The sequence below is a fragment of the Hylobates moloch genome, unplaced genomic scaffold, assembly GCF_009828535.3.
Source record: "Hylobates moloch isolate HMO894 unplaced genomic scaffold, HMol_V3 SCAFFOLD_8, whole genome shotgun sequence".
NCBI lineage: Eukaryota > Metazoa > Chordata > Mammalia > Primates > Hylobatidae > Hylobates > Hylobates moloch.
The window spans coordinates 34,121,642-34,140,812 of NW_026652283.1; the positions used below are offsets into that span (position 1 = coordinate 34,121,642).

Consider the following 19,171-nt stretch of genomic DNA (forward strand, 5'->3'; position numbering starts at 1 on the left):
TTGGTACTATCTGAGGCTTCAGGCATTCACTGGGGATCTTGGAACATACTTCCCGAGGATCAGGAGGGACTACTGTACTTGGCAGTTCCCCAAACGGGACAAATGACCAGGCTGTCTCTGCACCCGGACACCTGCAATTCCCTCCACATGCAGCGTCTTTCTTTCTTCTTCTGGCTCACTCCTTCTCCATTTTTGGGTCTCAGTTAAAGCATCCTATTCTCAGGGAAACCTCTGATTACCTGAAGTCGGCGTAGTAAGAGAGGGGCACCTCCTCTGCGCTGCTGCTCATCTCAGGGGAGCCCCATTGCCCATTCTCTGCTGATCTCTGCCATGTCTGAGCTGGCCACGGTGGCAGCCCCTGTGCTCAGTGCTGGGTAAATAAAGGAATAAACAGAGCTTTGTATTTCGGATAGGGAAGCAGTCTACTCTCCTCAAAACACAAAACTCCCTCAGGACCTCTTCTTGGTATTGCCATCACCTGGAGGCAGAGGGAACAGATCACATCTGTGCAGGCGCAGCCCTCAGGGAGGCGGTGCACGTGTGCAGGGAGGTTGTTCCGGGAAGACAAATTTCGGTTTAATGTAAAGAGGTGCTTTTTCTTCCCAGGCAAAGTTGGGGTGCCTAGAGAGTAAGGAGCTCTCCCAGTGGTGGTGTGCAAGTGGGGTTGCCCATGTGCAGTGATGACACCAGGAAAGTCTTGGGTCTTCAAGGTTCCTGGAGGACCCCCCCACCCCAACACATACTCACACACATGTACATTCCCAGAGCCCTGCAGGAGAGGGCCTCGAGTGCAACCATTTCCAGCCAGGGTAAGCGGCCTTGGCCTCCGTGCCTCCGCCAGTCACGCGGGCCTGTTTCGCGGCCTGGGACAGGAGCGCGTCCATGATGAAGCCCCGCGCCCAAGGACGAGCCCCCGCCAGCACAGTTCGCAGCAGCTCCCGGTCCTTCTCGCAGCGCCGCTTCTGGGGACCAGTCAGGGGCTGGCTGGAGCGTAGCAGAACCTGCGGGCCGGACTCAGTTCTGGAAGTGACCCCCCAGCCTTAGGGGGCCTCTAGGCCAGGTCTGCACACCGACAGGCTGGAGTGCAGCGACCAGGGCGAACTCACGAGGTTTCGGACCAGTCTGCGGGTGTTGCGGCCAAAGTGGTTCGGGACCCTATGAACAGACAGACCGTGGGCGGGTCCTGGCTTGACAAAGAAAGGACTAAGCTTCGCGGAGCCCAGAAGCGTCAGGGGCGGGGCCGGAGAAAGGTGCTACCCTCCCCCGCGAAAAGGCGGGAGAGGGGCGGGACCAGAACGGGGCAGGAGTTGGGGCAGCGGCTAGGCCGGAAATTGGCCGGGCCAAAAAGAAAAGGCCCAGAAAGGACGCAGCCGCCTAGGGGCGGAGCGTGGGGAGGGCGCGCTCCCGGTGCCGCTGGGAGCCGGGCGGTAGCTGAGCACCGGGAAGCGGGTGCTGCGGGCCAGGGCATCCTCGTCCACCACGTGTGGCACGATCATCGCACGGGGGTATCTGGGGCACAAGCTGAAGTCCTCGTTCACCTCGCTCAGACGCCACGCGTTGGTCTGCGGCGCAGGGAGGAGAGAGACCAGGTCTAGGGCACCCAGGGAGTGAGTGCCCTGTCCCCGCGCCTCTTCCTGGCCCTGCGCTTCCACCTCCCGGGGCCCCCAAGACCGCGCCCACTTCGCGAGCTACTCTCTTGTAGCAGCGTTCGGGCGGGAGGAAGTGCCAGGAGTCGCCCAATCTCAGGTCCTTGGGACGGTAAAATAAAGGGAAGGAGGTGATGACCGATTCCAGGGAGGACAGCGTCCGGAGAAGGAAGTCAGGGGCTCTGGGAAGGGTCGGAATTGTCTCGCCCGCGCCCCTTCCAGCCCCTCAGCCCTGTAGCTTCAGCTTCGGCCTCTCCAAGTACCCCGGACCACCCTGCATCCCCCTGCCATTTAGCTGCAGCTGCGGACCCTCTTTGAACAGAAGCACCTTTTTATTCCCCTCTACGCGAGACAGGGAGAGCTTAAAGGGCTCGGGCGCGCCCTCGGCGCACCTCGATGGAGCGAGCGATGCCCAGCGTCGCTTCTGCGCCCTCTATTTGCAGCTGCAGCACGCGCAGGTCCTTACAGCGCGGGGCGATGGTGCCCGAGTCACTCGCAACCCTGGGGAGGGACGGGCCCAGGCTTGGTGTCCCTCGCCAAGGAGGGATGGTGTCCTCCTGCGTAACGCAGGGTGATGGTGCCCTCCTGAGTAACGCCCAATCCGGGAAACTTGTTGCCCCTCTCTGGGACTCGTTGTCCTTTTCCAGGAGAGGGGAGGGCGCCAGCTCCGACTGCGCTGGCCGTGCCCCCTACTCCGCCAAGTCGCGCGCGCTCCCCAATTCCGGGGACCCCCTCACCCAGCCACATCTCACTGCTTCTCGAAGGAGTCGACGCTACGCAACAGCAGCAGCCACAGGTCCGGAGAGGACGCAGGCCCTGGCGACAGCAGCAGGTGGTGGACAGTGACGCACAGCGTGCCGCGAAGCGGGGGCGCCTCCGGACCCCGTAGAAGCTCAGCTTGGGCCCAGCCGGTATGGATCAGCTGCGAGAACTCCATTCTGCCTGTCAGAGACCCGGGGCCCAGCAGAAGGCCAGACTCAGAGCGTCAGGAGAGGCAGGCTGGAGCTCCGAAAGGGATACGAACTGCCTGGGCAGCTGGCAACGCCGTCTGGACAGCTGTTAAGGAGGCCCCTCAGAGGAAAGGATCATAGTTTCACAGGAATTTCCCCTCATATTGCCAATATCTCTTAGCGAGGTCCCTGGCCAGAGACTGTTATAAGCAAATCTCCATGTCATAGTCTGTGAAATGGGGAGAATAATCTTGCCTAAAGTCCTTAACCCCGTGCCTGGGTTGCAGGAGACACTCAATATTTTTGTATTTTTGTTTTTTCAAGCCCTGAGGTGCTAGCACTACTGCTAACTTTAAAAAGAAAGAAAAGCCAGGCGCAGTGGCTCACGCCTGTAATCCCAACACTTTGGGAGACCGAGGCGGGGCGGATCACCTGAGGTCAGGAGTTCGAGACCACCCTGGCTAACATGGTGAAACCCTGTTTCTACTAAAAATACAAAAAATTGGCCAGGCGTGGTGGCTCACACCTGTAATCCCAGCACTTTGGGAGGTGAGGCGGGCCAACCACGAGGTCAGGAGATCGAGACCGTCGTGGCCAACATAATGAAACCCCATCTCTACTAAAAATACAAAAATAACTGGGCATAGTGGCCCACACCTGTAATCCCAGCTACTCGGGAGGCTGAGGCAGGAGAATCGCTTGAACCCAGGAGACCGAGGTTGCAGTGAGACGGGATAGCGCCATTGCACTCCAGCCTGGGCAACAAGAGCAAAACTCCGTCAAAAAAGAGGAAGGAAGGAGGGAGGGAAGGAAGGAAGGAAGGAAGGAAGGAAGGAAGGAAGGAAGGAAGGAAGGAAGGAAGGAAGGAAGGAAAACTATTTCTTCCACCGTACCCTGGTGGAAGGGCCGGAAAGTGGATGTGAAACTGGAAACTGCCTACTTCCTCCCATACATAAGAAACTTGGAGGCCGGGCGCAGTGGCTCACGCTTGTAATCCCAGCACTTTGGGAGGCCGAGGTGGGCGGATCACGAGGTCAGGAGATCGAGACCATCTTGGCCAACATGGTGAAACCCCGTCTCTACTAAAAATACAAAAAATTAGCCGGGCGTGGTGTCGGGCGCCTGTAGTCCCAGCTACTCCTAGAGGCTGAGGCAGGAGAATGGTGTGAACCCGGGAGGCGGAGCTTGCAGTGAGCCGAGATCGCACCACTGCACTCCAGCCTGGGTGACAGAGCAAGACTCTGTCTCAAAAAAAAAAAAAAGAAACTTGGGTTGGGGAAACCCTTTGGTCCACCTTAAATGCTGCAGCTGTGTAGCTGGCGCCCCTCCCCCACCTCGCAGCCCTGCCAGGGCGCCCTCTGTGCAGCCCACTTTCGGCTGAGTCCAGACCTCAGGAGCCCCATCTGCTATCACGCCATCGTTTCAGCAAGTGTGTGTTGCCAGTACAGTGAGCTAGCTGGGCCCTGTGTTTGGTGCCGGGGCCCCGGGATGACTGGGGAAGGTTCTGTTCACAGGGTTTTCAGTCTGGCGAGAGACACAATTAAGCTGGTAAAATTGCAGGAAGAGAGCTGAGCCAATTCACCACAGGACCCATCTATTCATCCATCCACCTTCTTTTTCTTTTGTAAATATTTTTGTGGAGATTGGGGTCTCCCTGTTTTACCCAGGCTGGTCTTCAACTCCAAGCTTCAAGCAATGCTCCTGCCTCGTGGCCTCCCAAAGTGCTGGGATTACAGGCATGAGCCACCATGCCCAGCTTATTTTATTTATTTATTTATCTATTTATTTTCTTTCTTTCTTTTTAATTGAGAATAAAGGAATAGGGTTGGGTGCAGTGGCTCACGCCTGTAATCCCTGCACTTTGGGAGGCTGAGGTGGGCGGATCACTTGAGGTCTGGAGTTCGAAACCAGCCTGGCCAACATGGTGAAACCCCATCTCTACTAAAATATACAAAAATTAGTGGTGGCAGGCGACTTAATCTCAACTACTTGGGAGGCAGAGGCAGGAGAATCTTTTGAACCCGGGAGGCAGGGGTTGCAATGAGCTGAGATTAAGCCATTGCACTCAAACCTGGGGGATAAGAGTGAGACTTCTCTCAAAAAAAAAAAAAAAAGAATAAAGGAATAAAACAATGGTACTTCATAGGCAGAGAAGCCTTTTTTTTTTTTTTTTGAGACAGGTCGGCCTCTGTCACCCAGGCCTGGAGTGTAGTGATGTGATCAGGGCTCACTGCAGCAGCTTTGCCCCCTTCTGGGCTCAAGCAATCCTTCCATCTCAGTCTCCCAGGTAGTTGGGCACAGGCATGTGCCACCATGCCCTAATTTTTTTTTCTTTCTCATCCTCTGACTTTCAATCCTGCTATTTTTTTTTTGAGATGGAGTCTCACTCTGTTGCCCAGGCTGGAGTGCAGTGGCAGGATCTCGGCTCACTGCAAGCTCCGCCTCCCGGGTTCACACCATTCTCCTGCCTCAGCCTCCCAAGTAGCTGGGACTACAGGTGCCTGCCACCACGCCTGGCTAATTTTTTTTGTATTTTTTTAGTAGAGACGGGGTTTCACCATGTTAGCCAGGATGGTCTCGATCTCCTGACCTCGTGATCCACCCCCGTCGGCCTCCCAAAGTGCTGGGATTACAGGCATGAGCCACTGCTCCTGGCCGAGTTCGAAACCATTATGAGCAACAGAGGAAGACCTCATCTCTATCAAAAATTAAAAAAGAACAAATGCTTTTACCTCGTTGCACTGCTGAGAGCAAGATGGGTCATCAGCAGCCGTACTGGAGCCACCTGCGTAAATTCGGCCAGGGTTCTCGCTCTTGTCGCATCTGTTCAAACCGGCACGGTCTGATCCGGAAATACGGCCTCAATATGTGCCGCCAGTGTTTCCGTCAGTACGCGAAGGATATCGGTTTCATTAAGTTGGACTAAACGATCTTCCTTCAAAGGATTATCCAAGGCATCTACTCAATGAAAAACCATGATAGTTCTTTGTACATAAAATAAACATTTGAAAAAAAAAAACAACAACAAATTAGCTGGGTGTGGGGTCTTGGCCCTGTAAGTCCCAGCTACTGAGGAGGTCAAGCAAGAGAATCACCTGAGTCCAAGAGTTCAAGGTTGCAGGGAGCTGTAATCCCACCACTGCACTCCAGCCTGGCAACAAAGCAAGACCCTGTCTCAAAAAAAAAAAAAAAAAAAGTAGAAATTGTAAAACTCCAGACCAGCAGCAGCAGCTGGGTTGGGAATTTGGTAGAAATGCAGATTACCAGGCCCCACCCCATACATACTGAGTCTGACACTCTGGGTAGTGGGGCCTAGCAATCTTAGCACGCTTTCTAGGTGATTGTGATGCATGCTAAAGTTGGTGAACCACTAGAAGGTATACAAGCAGAGAAAACTATGCTGCTAGAACGAGGGTGGTGTCACCCTTAGGAGATTAGTGACAGGCCAGGAGCACGTGGGAGGCTAACAGCCATTCCTGGGTGCTGGTGATACTCTGTTGCTTGATCTGGGTGCTGGTTACATGGAGATGTTCAGTTTGGGAGAATTCATCGAGCCATACATTCATTTATTTATTTATTTACTTATTTTTTGAGATGGAGTTTCGCTCTTTTTGCCCAGGCTAGAGTGCAATGGTGTGATCTTGGCTCACCGCAACCTCTGCGTCCGGGCTCCAGTGATTCTCCTGCCTCATCCTTCTGGGTAGCTGGGATTACAGGCATGCACCACCACGCCCAGCTCATTCTGTATTTTTAGTAGAGATAGGGTTTCACCATGTTGGCCAGGCTGGTCTTAAACTCCTGACCTCAGATGATCTGCCCGCCTCGGCCTCCCAAAATGTTGGGATTACAGGCATGAGCCACCGTGTCTCCATGCATTTATGATATGTACAGTTTTTCTGTGTGTATGTTATGCTTCTTTCCCCTTCCTTCCTTCCTTCCTTCCTTCCTTCCTTCCTTCCTTCCTTCCTTCTTTCCTTCCTTCCTTTCTTTCTCTCCTTCCTTCCTCCCTCCCTCCTTTCTTTCTCTCTCTCTCTCTCTCTTTCTTTCCTTCTTTCTTTCTTTCGACAGAGTCTCACTCTGTCACCCAGGCTGGAATGCAATGGCTCGATCTCGGCTCACTGCAACCTCTGCCTCCCAGGTTCAAGCGATTCTCTTGCCTCAGCCTCTCAAGTAGCTGGGACTACAGATGCGTGCTACCACGCCTGGCTAATTTTTTGTATTTTTAGTAGAGATGGGGTTTCACCGTGTTAGGCAGGATGGTCTCAATCTCCTGACCTCGTGATCTGCCCACTTCAGCTTCCCAAAGTGCAGGGATTACAGGTGTGAGCCACCGCACCTGTCCTTCTGTGTGTATGTTATGTTTCAAAACAAAGTTTAAAAAAGGGAACTGCTCTGGTTGAAGCCCTGGGAGGGGCAGGGAGAGGGAGGGCAAGGAGCCCATCCACAGCTCTGCCCTTCTGCAGGCAGCCCTTGAGGGCTCCTTAGAGTATTAGCCTGAAGTCCTTCATCTGTCCCAACAGAGCTCTGAGAAGGTCAGTGACTTGCCCAAGGTTTTGCAGACCCAGCACTAGAACTCAGGTCTCCTGACTGCTAGGCCAGGGCCCTGGAGGCTAGTCCTTTCCTGAAGGGCTGGTGTCACGAGTAAGGACAAGGGGTGGCTAGGCAGCCTCCTCCCGGATCTCAGCTCCCTTAACGTGAGTCTTGGGAGGAGGGCCAAGACTCTGGTATGAATGATGCTTTTCTCATCCTGGAGCAACTTCCTTTCTGGGAACTGGGTGTCTCCTTCTGGGCAAAGACAATAAAATTCATCCAAAGGGCCAGAGGAGCACGGTTCCACCCAGATGGGCATCACGTGGCTCCCAAGTTAGCAGTCCAGGAAAATTCCCTTGCATACTTGGCCTCACACACCCATCTGCTCACTCACCCTGGCACACTCAGCCCTCCTAACCCCCCTTGAACATTGACCACCACACACTCCCTGGCACGCTCTTCTCACCCTCAACTTCTGCCACCTCTCCCTGGGCAATATTGCCAGCCTTTCCCTAATCCCAGAGCTGCAGCCCTGCCCTGTCACTCACCTCAAACCTGCCATGTCCCTGGGGCTACTGAAATTCCAGGCAGTGGGTGAAGAGGACGAGGAGGATGAGGAGGGGGAGAGCCTGGACTCTGTGAAGGCACTGACAGCCAAGCTGCAGCTGCAGACCCGGCGGCCCTCATATCTGGAGTGGACAGCCCAGGTTCAGAGCCAGGCCTGGCGCAGGGCCCAAGCCAAACCTGGACCAGGGAGACCTGGGGACATCTGTGGTTTCAACTCAATGGACTCCGCCCTTGAGTGGCTCCGACGGGAGCTGGTGAGTCTGGTGGGGTGGGCAGCTTTGCACAGGGCCTTCAGGCTGGTCCTCCTTAGGGTCCAAGACTACAGGCATGGGGAAGGGATGAGAATGGACCCTGCCTCCAGCAACTGCCCACTCCGGTGTCCTGGGCTGAGGAGCCGGGAATGGACTTGTCCAGTGTTGTATTCAGGGAGCCTTGCTGAAGAAGGATTCCATCCAAATTACTGACCTTGTGCTCCTGTTGCTTAGGGGGCAGAGCACTGGCGTTGGGGAGTGTGGGGCACTATTATAAATAGGGAAATACACAGCCTCCCCTACTCTGGGACTTTCTATGGCCCAAAGATACAGCGAAGTACAAAAGGAGGCACTGGCCACGCTGCAGGCAGATTCTGAAGAGGTGAAGGTTCAGTAGGTGGCTCCCAACTCAACATGTGCAAATACAAAGATACGCAGGCTCCAATGCAGAGATTCCGCTTAGTTGATCTGGGATGGGGCCCAGGCAGTTGGATTTGCTTAATAATGACTCCTTAGCTGGGTTTGAGAACCACCAGGTGAAGCCAGGTTGGGAGATAGGGAGAGATCAAGCTGAGGCGAGAGGGGGCTGGGGAGGACAGAGCCGGTGCAAAGGCCCAGCGTTGCCAGGAAGGGAGAAACGGCGCGCGGCCGAGGGCCTGTCCGGCAGGCTCACGCCCCCTCTCGGCCGCAGCGGGAGATGCAGGCGCAGGACCGGCAGCTGGCAGGGCAGCTGCTGCGGCTGCGGGCCCAGCTGCACCGACTGAAGATGGACCAAGCCTGTCACCTGCACCAGGAGCTGCTGGATGAGGCCGAGCTGGAGCTGGAGCTGGAGCTGGAGCCCGGGGCCGGCCTGGCCCTGGCCCCGCTGCTGCGGCACCTGGGCCTCACGCGCATGAACATCAGCGCCCGGCGCTTCACCCTCTGCTGAGGAACACCTGTGCCCCCCGACTCCCCGCCCCCTCTCCCAATGCCGCTTCCCCTGCCTGCTTGGGAAGAGGAAAGGGAGGGGTGGCCCAGAGGCACCAGCTCCTGGCGGGGGAGGAGGAGCATTCAGGTTTCTGAGAGCTGAATTCCAAGAGTGCAAAACCCCAGCATCCTGTTTCCTCTGCTGCCCCATCTGGGAGGGGGAGGAGGCGGAGCTCACACTCTCAAACTCCTCAATAAACGCCCTGTCTGGTTCCCATCAAGGTCTCTTGCAGTCGTTTATTCAGGCCCAAGGCCGCTATCTGAATGTCGCCTGTCACTGGGACCATCCTAGTTCACTGCAGGCCTATGGGAGGTGACAGGTAAATTGGGCTCCTGAAGAATGCAGAATCTGGGAGACACGGGTTCAAAGCCAGCTACCCGGTTTCTTTTTGTTGTTGTTTCTTCTGCTTTTTTTTTTTTTTTTTTGAGACGGAGTCTCACTCTGTCACCCAGGCTGGAGTGCAGTAGCACAATCTCAGCTCACTGCAACCTCCACCTCCTGGGATCAAGCGATTCTCCTGCCTCAGCCTCCCAAGTAGCTGGGGTTACAGGCGGCCGCCACTCCGCCTGGCTAATTTCCTTTCTTTTCTTTTCTTTTTTTTCTTTTTTTGAGATGGAATTTCACTCTTTCGCCCAGGCTGGAGTGTAGTGGCGCGATCTTGGCTCACTGCAGCCTCTGCCTTCTGATTTCAAGCGATTCTCCTGCCTCAGCCTCCCGAGTAGCTGGGATTATAGGCAACCGCCACCATGCTCAGCTAATTTTTGTATTTTTAATAGAGACAGCGTTTCAGCATGTTGGCCAGGCTGGTCTCGAACTCCTGACCTCAAGTGATCCACCTGCCTGCGGCTCCCAATGTGCTAGGATTACAGGCCTGAGCCACCGTTTATTTCTATTCAACCCTGAGGAGCTCCCTTAACCCCTGAGTCTGTTTCCTCACCTCCACAGTGGAGATGCTGATTCTCACTCCACAGGCAGCAGATGTGCCTTCAGGGAAATAGTGCACAGTGAGCACTCAGTGAATACGAACTATTACTCACTCCCAGCGTGGCAGTCTTTCTACTCTGTGCTGAGACCGGGAGATAGACTGTGAAGTGTTCAGGCTTACATTGCAAGGGAGTCTGGGCCCTGCACCAGGCCTGGAGCTCCAACTCTAGGCTCTGTGTCACTGTGAAGGTTTTTCACTTTGTCTTTCTCAGCCTTTGTTTCTGTGTTACCCTCTTTGTCTGACTTTCCAACTCAGGCTTCCTCTTCCCCCCACCCATTTCCTGCCCCCCCTTCTCTCAGCAGCTGAGGTGCATGCAGCATCGCTTCCACCTCACAAGCCCCAACAATGCTCTGTGGGTTCCCCTCCCCCTACCAGCTCACTCAGGCAGTGACGCATGGGCACTTTCCTCCTGGTGGGGTCAAGGCCGGGTTCTTGGACCTGATGAGGCCACCTGGAGTTCCTCATATCACCGGTGACCCGGCCCTCAGCTAATGATGGGCGCCCCCTCAGCCTGGCCCCAGGGGAAATGGAAATTCTTTGCCTGCCTGCTGCTCTGACAACCTTCTTGCCTCCTGCTTATAACAGAAAGTCCTGACAGTCTGTGGCCTGCACCTGGGGGCCTGAGTGGCCCTGTTTGCTCTGTCTTCCACCTGTTGCAGGAGACAGCGCCAAGCCCTCCACCTCTGCCAGGGGCTGTGGCCTTGCCTCTACCTGCATTCGAAGTGTTGCCCCACTCTCCAGCCATGATGAGTGGGTGTTGTCCTGGCCTCTGACTACAGCAGGGGCCGTTACCCTGCCCTCTTGAAGACGTGAGGTTGTCCTGTCTGCCTCCTGAAACAGGCTGTTTTCCAGCATTCTGTCTGTAAGAGGGGTGGTAGCCTACCATTCACCTACCCTTGACTATAATAAAGCTACTGCTCCATGCCCTGAGATGACATGGGAATTGTTCTCTCGGCCTGACCTGACTGTAACATGCATGGACTGCTCACCAGCTATTTAACAGGGATATTGTCCTCTCCTCTGACTCTGAACGATGCTACCTTTGCTGTCAGACAGAAACAAAAGGGTCTCTCAGCTGCAACGGTGGTGCTGCAGTGCTGTTTGCCTTTCACCATAAGCTGAGTGTGTGTCCGCTTGCCCCCCTGCTCACTGGGCCCAAAGGCTGCCCTTGAATCTCTTGCCCAGACGCACCCTGGATGGCAGAAGGGAGGGTCTATCAGACGTCCTCCCCTCAACTTTAAACCTCCCAGTGTCACCCTGGGACAGTAGGGGAAGTAGGACCTGGCCTGGAGATGTAGGGGACCCCCAGGGGCTGAGAGGCGGGGGTCTATGGTGGCAGGAAGCTTGGGGTGCTAGAGGGTTGTGGTTGGGCTGCTGGGGCCCGGTTGGCTGCGGAGCCCTCCGGAGGAGGCAGGAAGTCAGAGTGGGACGTGGGCGCGGGGAGACAGGTGGTGGCTACGACGGCGAAGGGAGCTGAGACTGTCCAGGCAGCCAGGTTAGGCCAGGAGGACCATGTGAATGGGGCCAGAGGGCTCCCGGGCTGGGCAGGTAAGGAGCGCTGGTATTGGGGGCACGGGCGCCGGGGTGAGAGGCCTGATAGCAGATGGCTGCGGCTGTGCGGGCCCAGGCTCCCTAGGGATGCAGCAGCCCTTTGTGGCTGGGAGAGAAGATCGTCGCTCAAGGTCAGGTGGGAGGCAGGCAGTGTAGCTGGATCGCCTCTTTCCTGCGAAGCTGGTGGCGCTTGCCTCTGTCGTGCTGTCCACCAGCGGCCCCACCTCACTGGGAGCATGTTTCCTGGAGACCAGGCACATGGACAGTCAGGTGTTAAAAAGGCTTCCAGAAACCACCAAGTCCAGTCCCTCATGCCATGAGGATGAGGCTCCTGAGGCTCAGAGAGAACAAGGCACTCACTGCGCCAGTTTCTCAGCAAGGCAGTGGCAGGGCTGGGCCTCTGGAGAGAGTGACGGCCGAGGCTGTGACCACCCCGCCTGGAGCAGGGTGATGGACAGGCTGGACTCAGAGGACCCAGGAATCCTTCTGGTTTCTGGGGAAGACCCCAGTGACAAGAATCTCCTGAGAGAGAGAGAGAGAGAGAGAGAGCGATCACCCAGGGCATCCAGATGGACATGCGAGGAGTGATTTTAGCCTCAGCGATCGAGGGAAGAATCTCCTGATGGGCGTGGACTGATATGTGTGGGGGTGTCCATCATCCGGGATGGAGCTCCAGGGTGGATGGACGTATCTGATCTGAGTCTGGGAAGTTGGAAGTGAAAGAGAATGATGGGAGAAAGGAAGAGGAAGTACTATTTTTATCCCAGACAGGGGTGCAGTTGGTCCTGGGTGAGGAAGCGCTGAACTCCCATCTGGGAAGTCACCATTCCTGCCCCTGCCAAGCGTCACGGCAGGATGTCCTCCTCTCGCCCCTGGCTCCCTCCCGCTTCAGCCCTGCCTGTGTAGGGCCAGTTGGTTTTGCTGATTCCTGCTTCAAACCCCAGGGAGGTGGAGAGAGACTGGGGAGGCATACTTGCTACCTGCTCACCTCCTCACTTCTTAACTCTGAGCCTTAATTTTTTTTGGGAGTCCCCACTCAGCCAGATTTCCAGGTTTCCCCTGCTTCGTTGGAGTTTTTCTTGACACACACTTTCCACCTAGTCAGCAGGTTGCAGCCTTTCTCCTGTCTACAGCTCCAAGTCCTGTAGCCTCTTGTGGGGGCTAGGGAACATGGTGGCTCTCCCTGCACTTCAGGGAGGGTCATTCACCCTGGACAGGCGTGAGCAGTTCCTTCCACCCAGCCCTATGCTGACAGATGAATTAGACAGGGTCCCTTGCTCTTGGGCCCCAGGAACAGAGGCTCTTCTCAAAGAGAGAAGGGCCAAGTGGACAGGGGCCGAGAACAGGCTGAGGGTTGCTTCAGAGGAGGGGAGAAGGTGTCTCTTAAGATCTGGAAAGCTTCCTGCGAGAGTCAAGACAGTTCTGAGAAGGAGAAAGACCCAGTTTTGAGAGTGCCTAGGACATGAAGCCAAGGTCACTATCCCTGGATTCTGTTCCTTGGGTACCATGAGGGCAGAGACCTCAGAGCAAGACCAAAGGCAAAAGAGCCCACGGGTGTGGCGTGGGGCAGAGAACATGCATTTCAGAGACAGGCCAACCCAGTCACAATTCTGCTCTGCCATTTCCTTGAGCAAGTGGCTTCATCTCTCTCTGAACTTCAGTTTACTTCTCTGTGAAGAGGCAATAATCAAGCCAGGCACGGTGGCTCACACCTGTAATCCCAGCACTTTAGGAGGCTGAGGCGGGCAGATCACTTGAGGCCAGGAGCTTGAGACTAGGCTGGCCAACATGGTGAAACCGTGTCTTCGTTAAAAATGCAAAATTAGCCGGGCGTGGTGGCAGGTGCCTGTAATCCCAGCTACTCAGGGGGCTGAGGCAGAATCGCTTGAACCTGGGAGGCGCAGGTTGTAGTGAGCAGAGATCGAGTCATTGCACCCCAGCCTAGGCAACAGAGCGAAACTCCATCTCAAACAAAAATGCCTCCCGGGTTCAAGTGATTCTCCTGCCTCAGCCTCCCAAGTGCTAGGATTAACAGGCACGCCACCATGCCCAGCTAATTTTTGCATTTTTAGTAGAGATGGAGTTTCACCATATTGGCCAGGATGGCCTCGATCTCCTGACCTTGTGATCCGCCCACCTCGGCCTCCCAAAGTGCTGGGATTACAGGCCTGAGCCACCACACCTGGCCAGCACATAGTAGGTGTTTAAGGGAGGTGAGGCACTCCCTCCCCCTCAAATGATGCACCAAAGGGAGGGCTGTCCACACCCAAATTACGCCCACTCAGCACCTTGGTGGGCCAGTGAATCACCCATTCCCTCACACTTGTGCTGTGGCTTTGCAAATCAGCCTGTTTCCTGTATACAGTGTGAGGGGTGTGAGAACTCAGGCAGGCTGGACTCTGAGCAGGGCCATGGGATCTACTTTAGAAGAGGGTCTCTCACACAGACACACACACACACACACACACACACACACAAGCCAAAACACCATACATATCACAGGAAAATGTATGTGTACAGATGTGTTCAGAGGCAGGGCAGGGACTACACATAAAACACAGACTACATCCTGTAACTCCATACACACACCCATGAGCTGATGGCCTCAAGGCCAAGCTCAACTCAGTGAAAGTAATTCTCAGTGGGGTGGGGTGGGGTGGGGTAGGGGGTGAGGAGCAGGTGGGACCAAGGTACCATCCAGTAATGTGGCCTGTAACAATCAACCTCAGTGTTGATTTTAAAGTATCTGGAGCTAGGGGTCTGAGGCTGCAGTGAGCTATGATTGCTCCACTGCACTCTGGCCTGGGTGACACAGCTAGATTCTGTCTCTAAAAAATAAATACGGCAGGGCGCAGTGGCTCACGCCTGTAATCCCAGCACTTTGGGAGGCCAAAGCAGTTGGATCACCTGAGGTCAGGAGTTCGAAACCAGCCTGGCCATCATGGTGAATCCCTGTCTCTACTAAAAATACAAAAAATTAGCCAGGCATGGTGGCGCATGCCTGTAAACCTTCGCCTCCCAGGTTCCAGCGATTCTCCTGCCTCAGCCTCCCTAGTAGCTGGGATTACAGGCGTGTGCCACCATGCCTGGCTGAGTTTTGTTTTTGTTTTTGTTTTTGTTTTTTGAGACAGAGTTTTATTCTTGTTGCCCAGGATGGAGTGCAGTGGTACGATCTTGGCTCACTGCAAACTTCGTCTCCCTGGTTCAAGTGATTCTGCTGCCTCAGCCTCCCGAGTAGCTGGGATTACAGGCACGCACCACCACACCCGGCTAATTTTGTGTTTTTAGTAGAGATGGGGTTTCTCCATGTTGGTCAGGCTGGTCTCAAACTCCCGACCTCAGGTGATCCGCCTGCCTCAGCCTCCTAAAGTGCTGGGATTACAGGCATAAGCCACCTCGCCCAGCTGTTTTTGTTTTCTAATTACAAAATTAGCACATTGCTGTTTTAAAAACACTCAAACAGGCCAGGCACAGTGGCTCACACCTGTAATCCCAGCATTCTGGGGGGCCGTGATGGGAGGATCACATGGTCCCAGGAGTTTGAGATCCACCTGGGCAACATAGGCAGAGCCCATCTCTATTTAATTATTTTTAAAAAATACAATAAAATTTAAAACTCAAACAGTACAGAGGCATATAAAGAAATACAAGAAATGCAGCCTCCTCCAATCCCACTTCTGGGATATGCCCATCGGGAAACATCTGGTGTGTGTCCTTCCAGATTTTCCCATGTATGGCTGCTGAAAAACATGGAGGTTAAGTCTAGTCTCTGCAGGCTGGCAGACCGGGACTCACTTCACAAATCCACTGCTCATTTGTTTGTTATGAGGCCTCAGACAAATCATTTTACCTGGTTTGGGCCTCAGTCTTTGCATCTGTAAAATGGGGATAATAATAGCACTTCATAGGATTATTATGAGAATTACATGAAATAATGCAAATAAAGGCTTAGCACAGAGCTTATTTAAAAGAATCCCCTATATACATATGTCAATGCAAATAGGCATATACTCTGCATTCTGTTCTGCAACTTGCTTGCCATGGTGTATGCGGGATGTCTTTCCATGTCAATACATGTCAATACAAAATACCTCATCCTTTTAACTGTTTCACTAAACCTTAGCTTGGTAAATGGTTAACAGTGGTGATTTTGAAATGTTACTTCCTGGCAAATGTTGCTGTCATGTGCGGCCATGTTGTTGGCAGTCACAGATATTTTTGATCAGTGAGCTAACTACAAGCCTTATAGCCTCCTGTGAAAATGAAGTGACCCACCAGAGGGGCACCCACCTCTGTCACAGAGGGCAGGGCCAAATGCATGGGACGCTCTCTGTCTGCTCACCTCTGCGTCCTCAGCGATAGGTCAGAATCTGGCACATAGGAGGTACCCATTAAAATTTTTTTTTTTTTTTGAGACAGTGTCTCAGTCTGTCGCCCAGGCTGGGGCACATGGTGTGATCATAGCTCACTGTAACTTCACACACCTGGGCTTGAGTGGTTTTCCCACCTCAGCTTCCTGAGTAGCCTAGGACTACAGATGTGTACCACCATGCCCAGCTAATTATAAAAAAATTCTTGGCCAGGCAATACTCCCAATACTTTGGGAGGCTGAGGCAGGAAGATCTCTTGAGACTAGGCATTCAAGACTAGCCTGGGCAACATAGCAACACCCCGTCTCTATTAAAACATAATAATAACAATACAATTTATTTATTTATTTGTTTGTTTATTTATTTATTTATTTATTTATTTATTTATTTATTTATTTATAGATGGAGTCTTGCTCTGTCACCCAGGCTGGAGTGCAGCGGCACAATCTCAGCTCACTGCAACCTCTGCCTCCGGGTTCAAGCAATTCTCCTGTCTCAGCTTCCCAAGTAGCTGGGACTACAGGCACCTGCCACCAAGCCCGGCTAATTTTTGTATTTTTAGTAGAAACGGCGTTTCTACTAAACCCCCAACAGTTTGGGAGGCTGAGGCAGGTGGATCATCTGAGGTCAGGCGTTCGAAACCAGCCTGGCCAACATGGTGAAACCCTATCTCTACTAAAAATACAAAAAATTAGCCAGGCGTGATGGCAGGCACCTGTAATCCCAGCTACTTGGGAGGCTGAGACAGGAGAATTGCTTGAACCCAGGAAGTGGGGGTTGCAGTGAACCGAGATCATGCCATTGCACTCCAGCCTGGGCAACAAGAGCGAAACTCTGTCTTAAAAAAAAAAAAAAAGTGTGTGGAGATAAGATCTCACTATTTTGCCCAAGCTGCACTCACACTGTGTATGGTCTCAAGCAATCGTCCTACCTCACCCATTACATTTTTGTTAATAGGCCAGCTCCTTTGATCCCCAAGCAGCAGCCTAAGCCCAAAGTTCTCTCTTGCAGTGCGGCATTTCCTAAAATATGACCTGTACACCACTCAGGTGTGTGAGTGATTTTAGGGGATAATGGCTGAACATTTACGAATGTTAATTTATGTGTTTTAGTGTGCACTGTTGTTTCACTTGTATTTATGTCTCATGATTCTGGTTTCTCATTTATGGTAAGTAAAGTTTCCATTTTAGGTACATATATCAAAGGTGAAAAGGTAGCCTGCGGAAGTGCCAAAAATCATGAAGGAAAATGAAAATGATCAATCATTTTAGCCTGAAAGATGTTTAAGGCCAGTGTCTATGTAGCAAGCACTATGTTAAGCATTTTATGTTATGAGATCGTCTATATATCACGTATAATGCTCACCACAGCCAGCCTTAGATGCAAGTCTTATTTTTGTCATGATTTTGCTGATGAAGGAACTGAGGGAAGTGCAGAGGTTTAGTAAGCTGCCCAACAGCCTTCTGCCAGTAAGTCTTGTTTTCTCTTTTTTCTTTTCTTTTTTTTTTTTTTTAGGCAAGGTCTTGCTTTGTCGCCTAGGCTGGAGTGTAGTGGCTCAATCTTGGCTAACTGTAGCCTTGACCTCCCCAAGCTCAGGTGATCCTCCCACCTCAGCCTCCCAAGTAGCTGGGACCACAAGCATGGGACACCAAGTCCAGCTAATTTTTTTTTTTTTTTTTTGAGATGGAGTCTAGCTCTGTCTCCCAGGCTGGAGTGCAGTGGCGCAATCTCAGCTCACTGCAAGCTCCGCCTCCTGGGTTCACGCCATTCTCCTGCCTCAGCCTCTCCGAGTAGCTGGAACTACAGGCGCCCACCACCGTGCCCAGCTAATTTTTTTTTTTTGGTATTTTTAGAAGAGACAGGGTTTCCCCGAGGTCTCGATCTCCTGACCTCGTGATCCGCCCGCCTCGGCCTCCCAAAGTCCTGGGATTACAAGCGTGAGCCACCGCGCCAGGCCTAATTTTTGTATTTTTTTTGTACCGATGGGGTTTTGCCATGTTGCCCAGGCTGGTCTCAAACTCCTGGGCTCAAGTATCTGTCTGCCCACCTCAGCCTCCCAAAGTGCTGGGCTTATAGGCATAAACCGCCACGCCTGGTGCCCTTCTGCCAGCAAGTGATTGGGAGAAACTGGATTGAACTTGGGTTGCCATGGCATGGACATGGTGAACTGAGCTTCCAGAACTGCCAGACTCCCAGAAACGTTCATAAAGCAGTGTGGATTGCCGAGCTGTAAGTAAGGCTCCATCCTAATAAAACTCCCATGATACAAAAAGCACACCAAGCTACCCAAGGGAGTGGACTCAGTAAAAGGGATTATCAGGTACATTCATGTTACTGGTTAGGGGACTTCTACTAAAATACCAATTAGAATAATTGCTCTAATCCCTTATTTATAGCGATACTTGACTAGCAGAATCAGTTCTATGTTCAAGACACTCCCAATTTGTGAAAATAAATCCATTTTGTTTGCATACAAAATAATGCTTTTTTTTTTGTTCTGTGTCAAGAGGCTACAGAGTTCATTCAAAAAGGGTAATAAGCCAGGTGTGGTGGCTTGCACCTATAATCACAGCATTTTTGGAGGCCAAAGCAAGGGGACTGCTTCAGCCCAGGAGTTCAAGACCAGCGTGGGGAACATAGGCAGACCCTGTCTCTACAAAAAATAAAAAAATTAACTGGGCTTGGTGGTGTGTACCTGTGGTCCCAGCTACTCAGGAGGCTGAGGTGGGAGGATCACTTGAGCCCAGGTGGTTGAGGCTGCAGTGAGCCATGATCATGCCACTGCACTCCAGCCTGGGCAACAGAGTGAGATCCCATCTCTAAAGGAAAAAAAAAAGAGAGAGAGAGGAATTAAAGGCAGGTGCAGTGGCTCGTGCCTGTAATCCCAGCTATTCGGGAGGCTGAGGTGGGAGGATTACTTGAGGCCAGAAGTTTCAGGCTGCAGTGAGCTACAATCATGTGCTGTACTACTCCAGCCTGGGTGACAGAGTGAGATGTGAGACTCCATCTCTTTTAAAAAAAAAAAACAAAAACCAGGCCGGGCGCAGTGGCTTACACCTGTAATCCCAGCACTTTGGGAGGCAGAGGCAGGTGGATCACAACATCAGAAGTTTGAGATCAGCCTGGCCAACATAGTGAAACTAAAATTAGTTTCTACTAAAAAACACGTCTCTACAAAAAATACAAAAAATTAGCTGGGCGTGGTGGCGGGTGCCTGTAATCCCAGCTACCTGGGGGGCTGAGGCAGGAGAATCACTTGAACCCGGGAGGTGGAGGTTGCAGTGAGCTGAGATCACATCACTGCACTCCAGGCTGGGCAATAGTGCGAGACTCCATCTCAAAAAAAAAAAAAAA

The 19,171-nt window shown here is 52.9% G+C and overlaps 4 protein-coding genes across 4 annotated transcripts in view; all 4 read left to right on the forward strand.

The window, feature by feature from the left end:
* The first annotated feature begins 1,780 nt into the window (after positions 1-1,780).
* On the forward strand, positions 1,781-2,492 carry LOC131384042 (uncharacterized). Its single transcript, XM_058442787.1, has 2 exons — positions 1,781-2,217; positions 2,294-2,492. Exons 1-2 carry the CDS (start codon positions 1,781-1,783, stop codon positions 2,490-2,492), a joined length of 636 nt encoding a protein of 211 aa, XP_058298770.1.
* Positions 2,493-5,328: 2,836 nt separating this feature from the next.
* On the forward strand, positions 5,329-5,612 carry LOC116472877 (small ribosomal subunit protein uS14-like). The gene has a single exon (XM_032758173.2). It carries the CDS (start codon positions 5,352-5,354, stop codon positions 5,520-5,522), a length of 171 nt encoding a protein of 56 aa, XP_032614064.1. The 5' UTR covers positions 5,329-5,351; the 3' UTR covers positions 5,523-5,612.
* Positions 5,613-7,428: 1,816 nt separating this feature from the next.
* FAM167B (family with sequence similarity 167 member B) lies at positions 7,429-9,127 on the forward strand. Its single transcript, XM_032160080.2, has 2 exons — positions 7,429-7,947; positions 8,636-9,127. Exons 1-2 carry the CDS (start codon positions 7,687-7,689, stop codon positions 8,870-8,872), a joined length of 498 nt encoding a protein of 165 aa, XP_032015971.1. The 5' UTR covers positions 7,429-7,686; the 3' UTR covers positions 8,873-9,127.
* A 2,287-nt stretch (positions 9,128-11,414) lies between these two features.
* LCK (LCK proto-oncogene, Src family tyrosine kinase) overlaps positions 11,415-19,171 on the forward strand; it is a 35,852-nt gene continuing 28,095 nt past the window's right edge. The window contains exon 1 of the mRNA XM_058442788.1: positions 11,415-11,583. Coding sequence (XP_058298771.1) covers positions 11,415-11,583 — 169 coding nt within the window. The remainder of the gene's footprint in view (positions 11,584-19,171) is intronic.

What these genes read in the sequence shown, in the direction of transcription:
- LOC131384042 (XM_058442787.1), top strand. Translation starts at nt 1,781, where the DNA reads ATGACCGATTCCAGGGAGGACAGCGTCCGGAGAAGGAAGTCAGGGGCT. An exon ending in GTCCTCCTGCGTAACGCAGG is followed by an intron (nt 2,218 to 2,293) that starts GTGATGGTGCCC and finishes GTCCTTTTCCAG; the next exon opens with GAGAGGGGAGGGCGCCAGCT.
- LOC116472877 (XM_032758173.2), top strand. Translation starts at nt 5,352, where the DNA reads ATGGGTCATCAGCAGCCGTACTGGAGCCACCTGCGTAAATTCGGCCAG.
- FAM167B (XM_032160080.2), top strand. Translation starts at nt 7,687, where the DNA reads ATGTCCCTGGGGCTACTGAAATTCCAGGCAGTGGGTGAAGAGGACGAG. An exon ending in AGTGGCTCCGACGGGAGCTG is followed by an intron (nt 7,948 to 8,635) that starts GTGAGTCTGGTG and finishes TCTCGGCCGCAG; the next exon opens with CGGGAGATGCAGGCGCAGGA.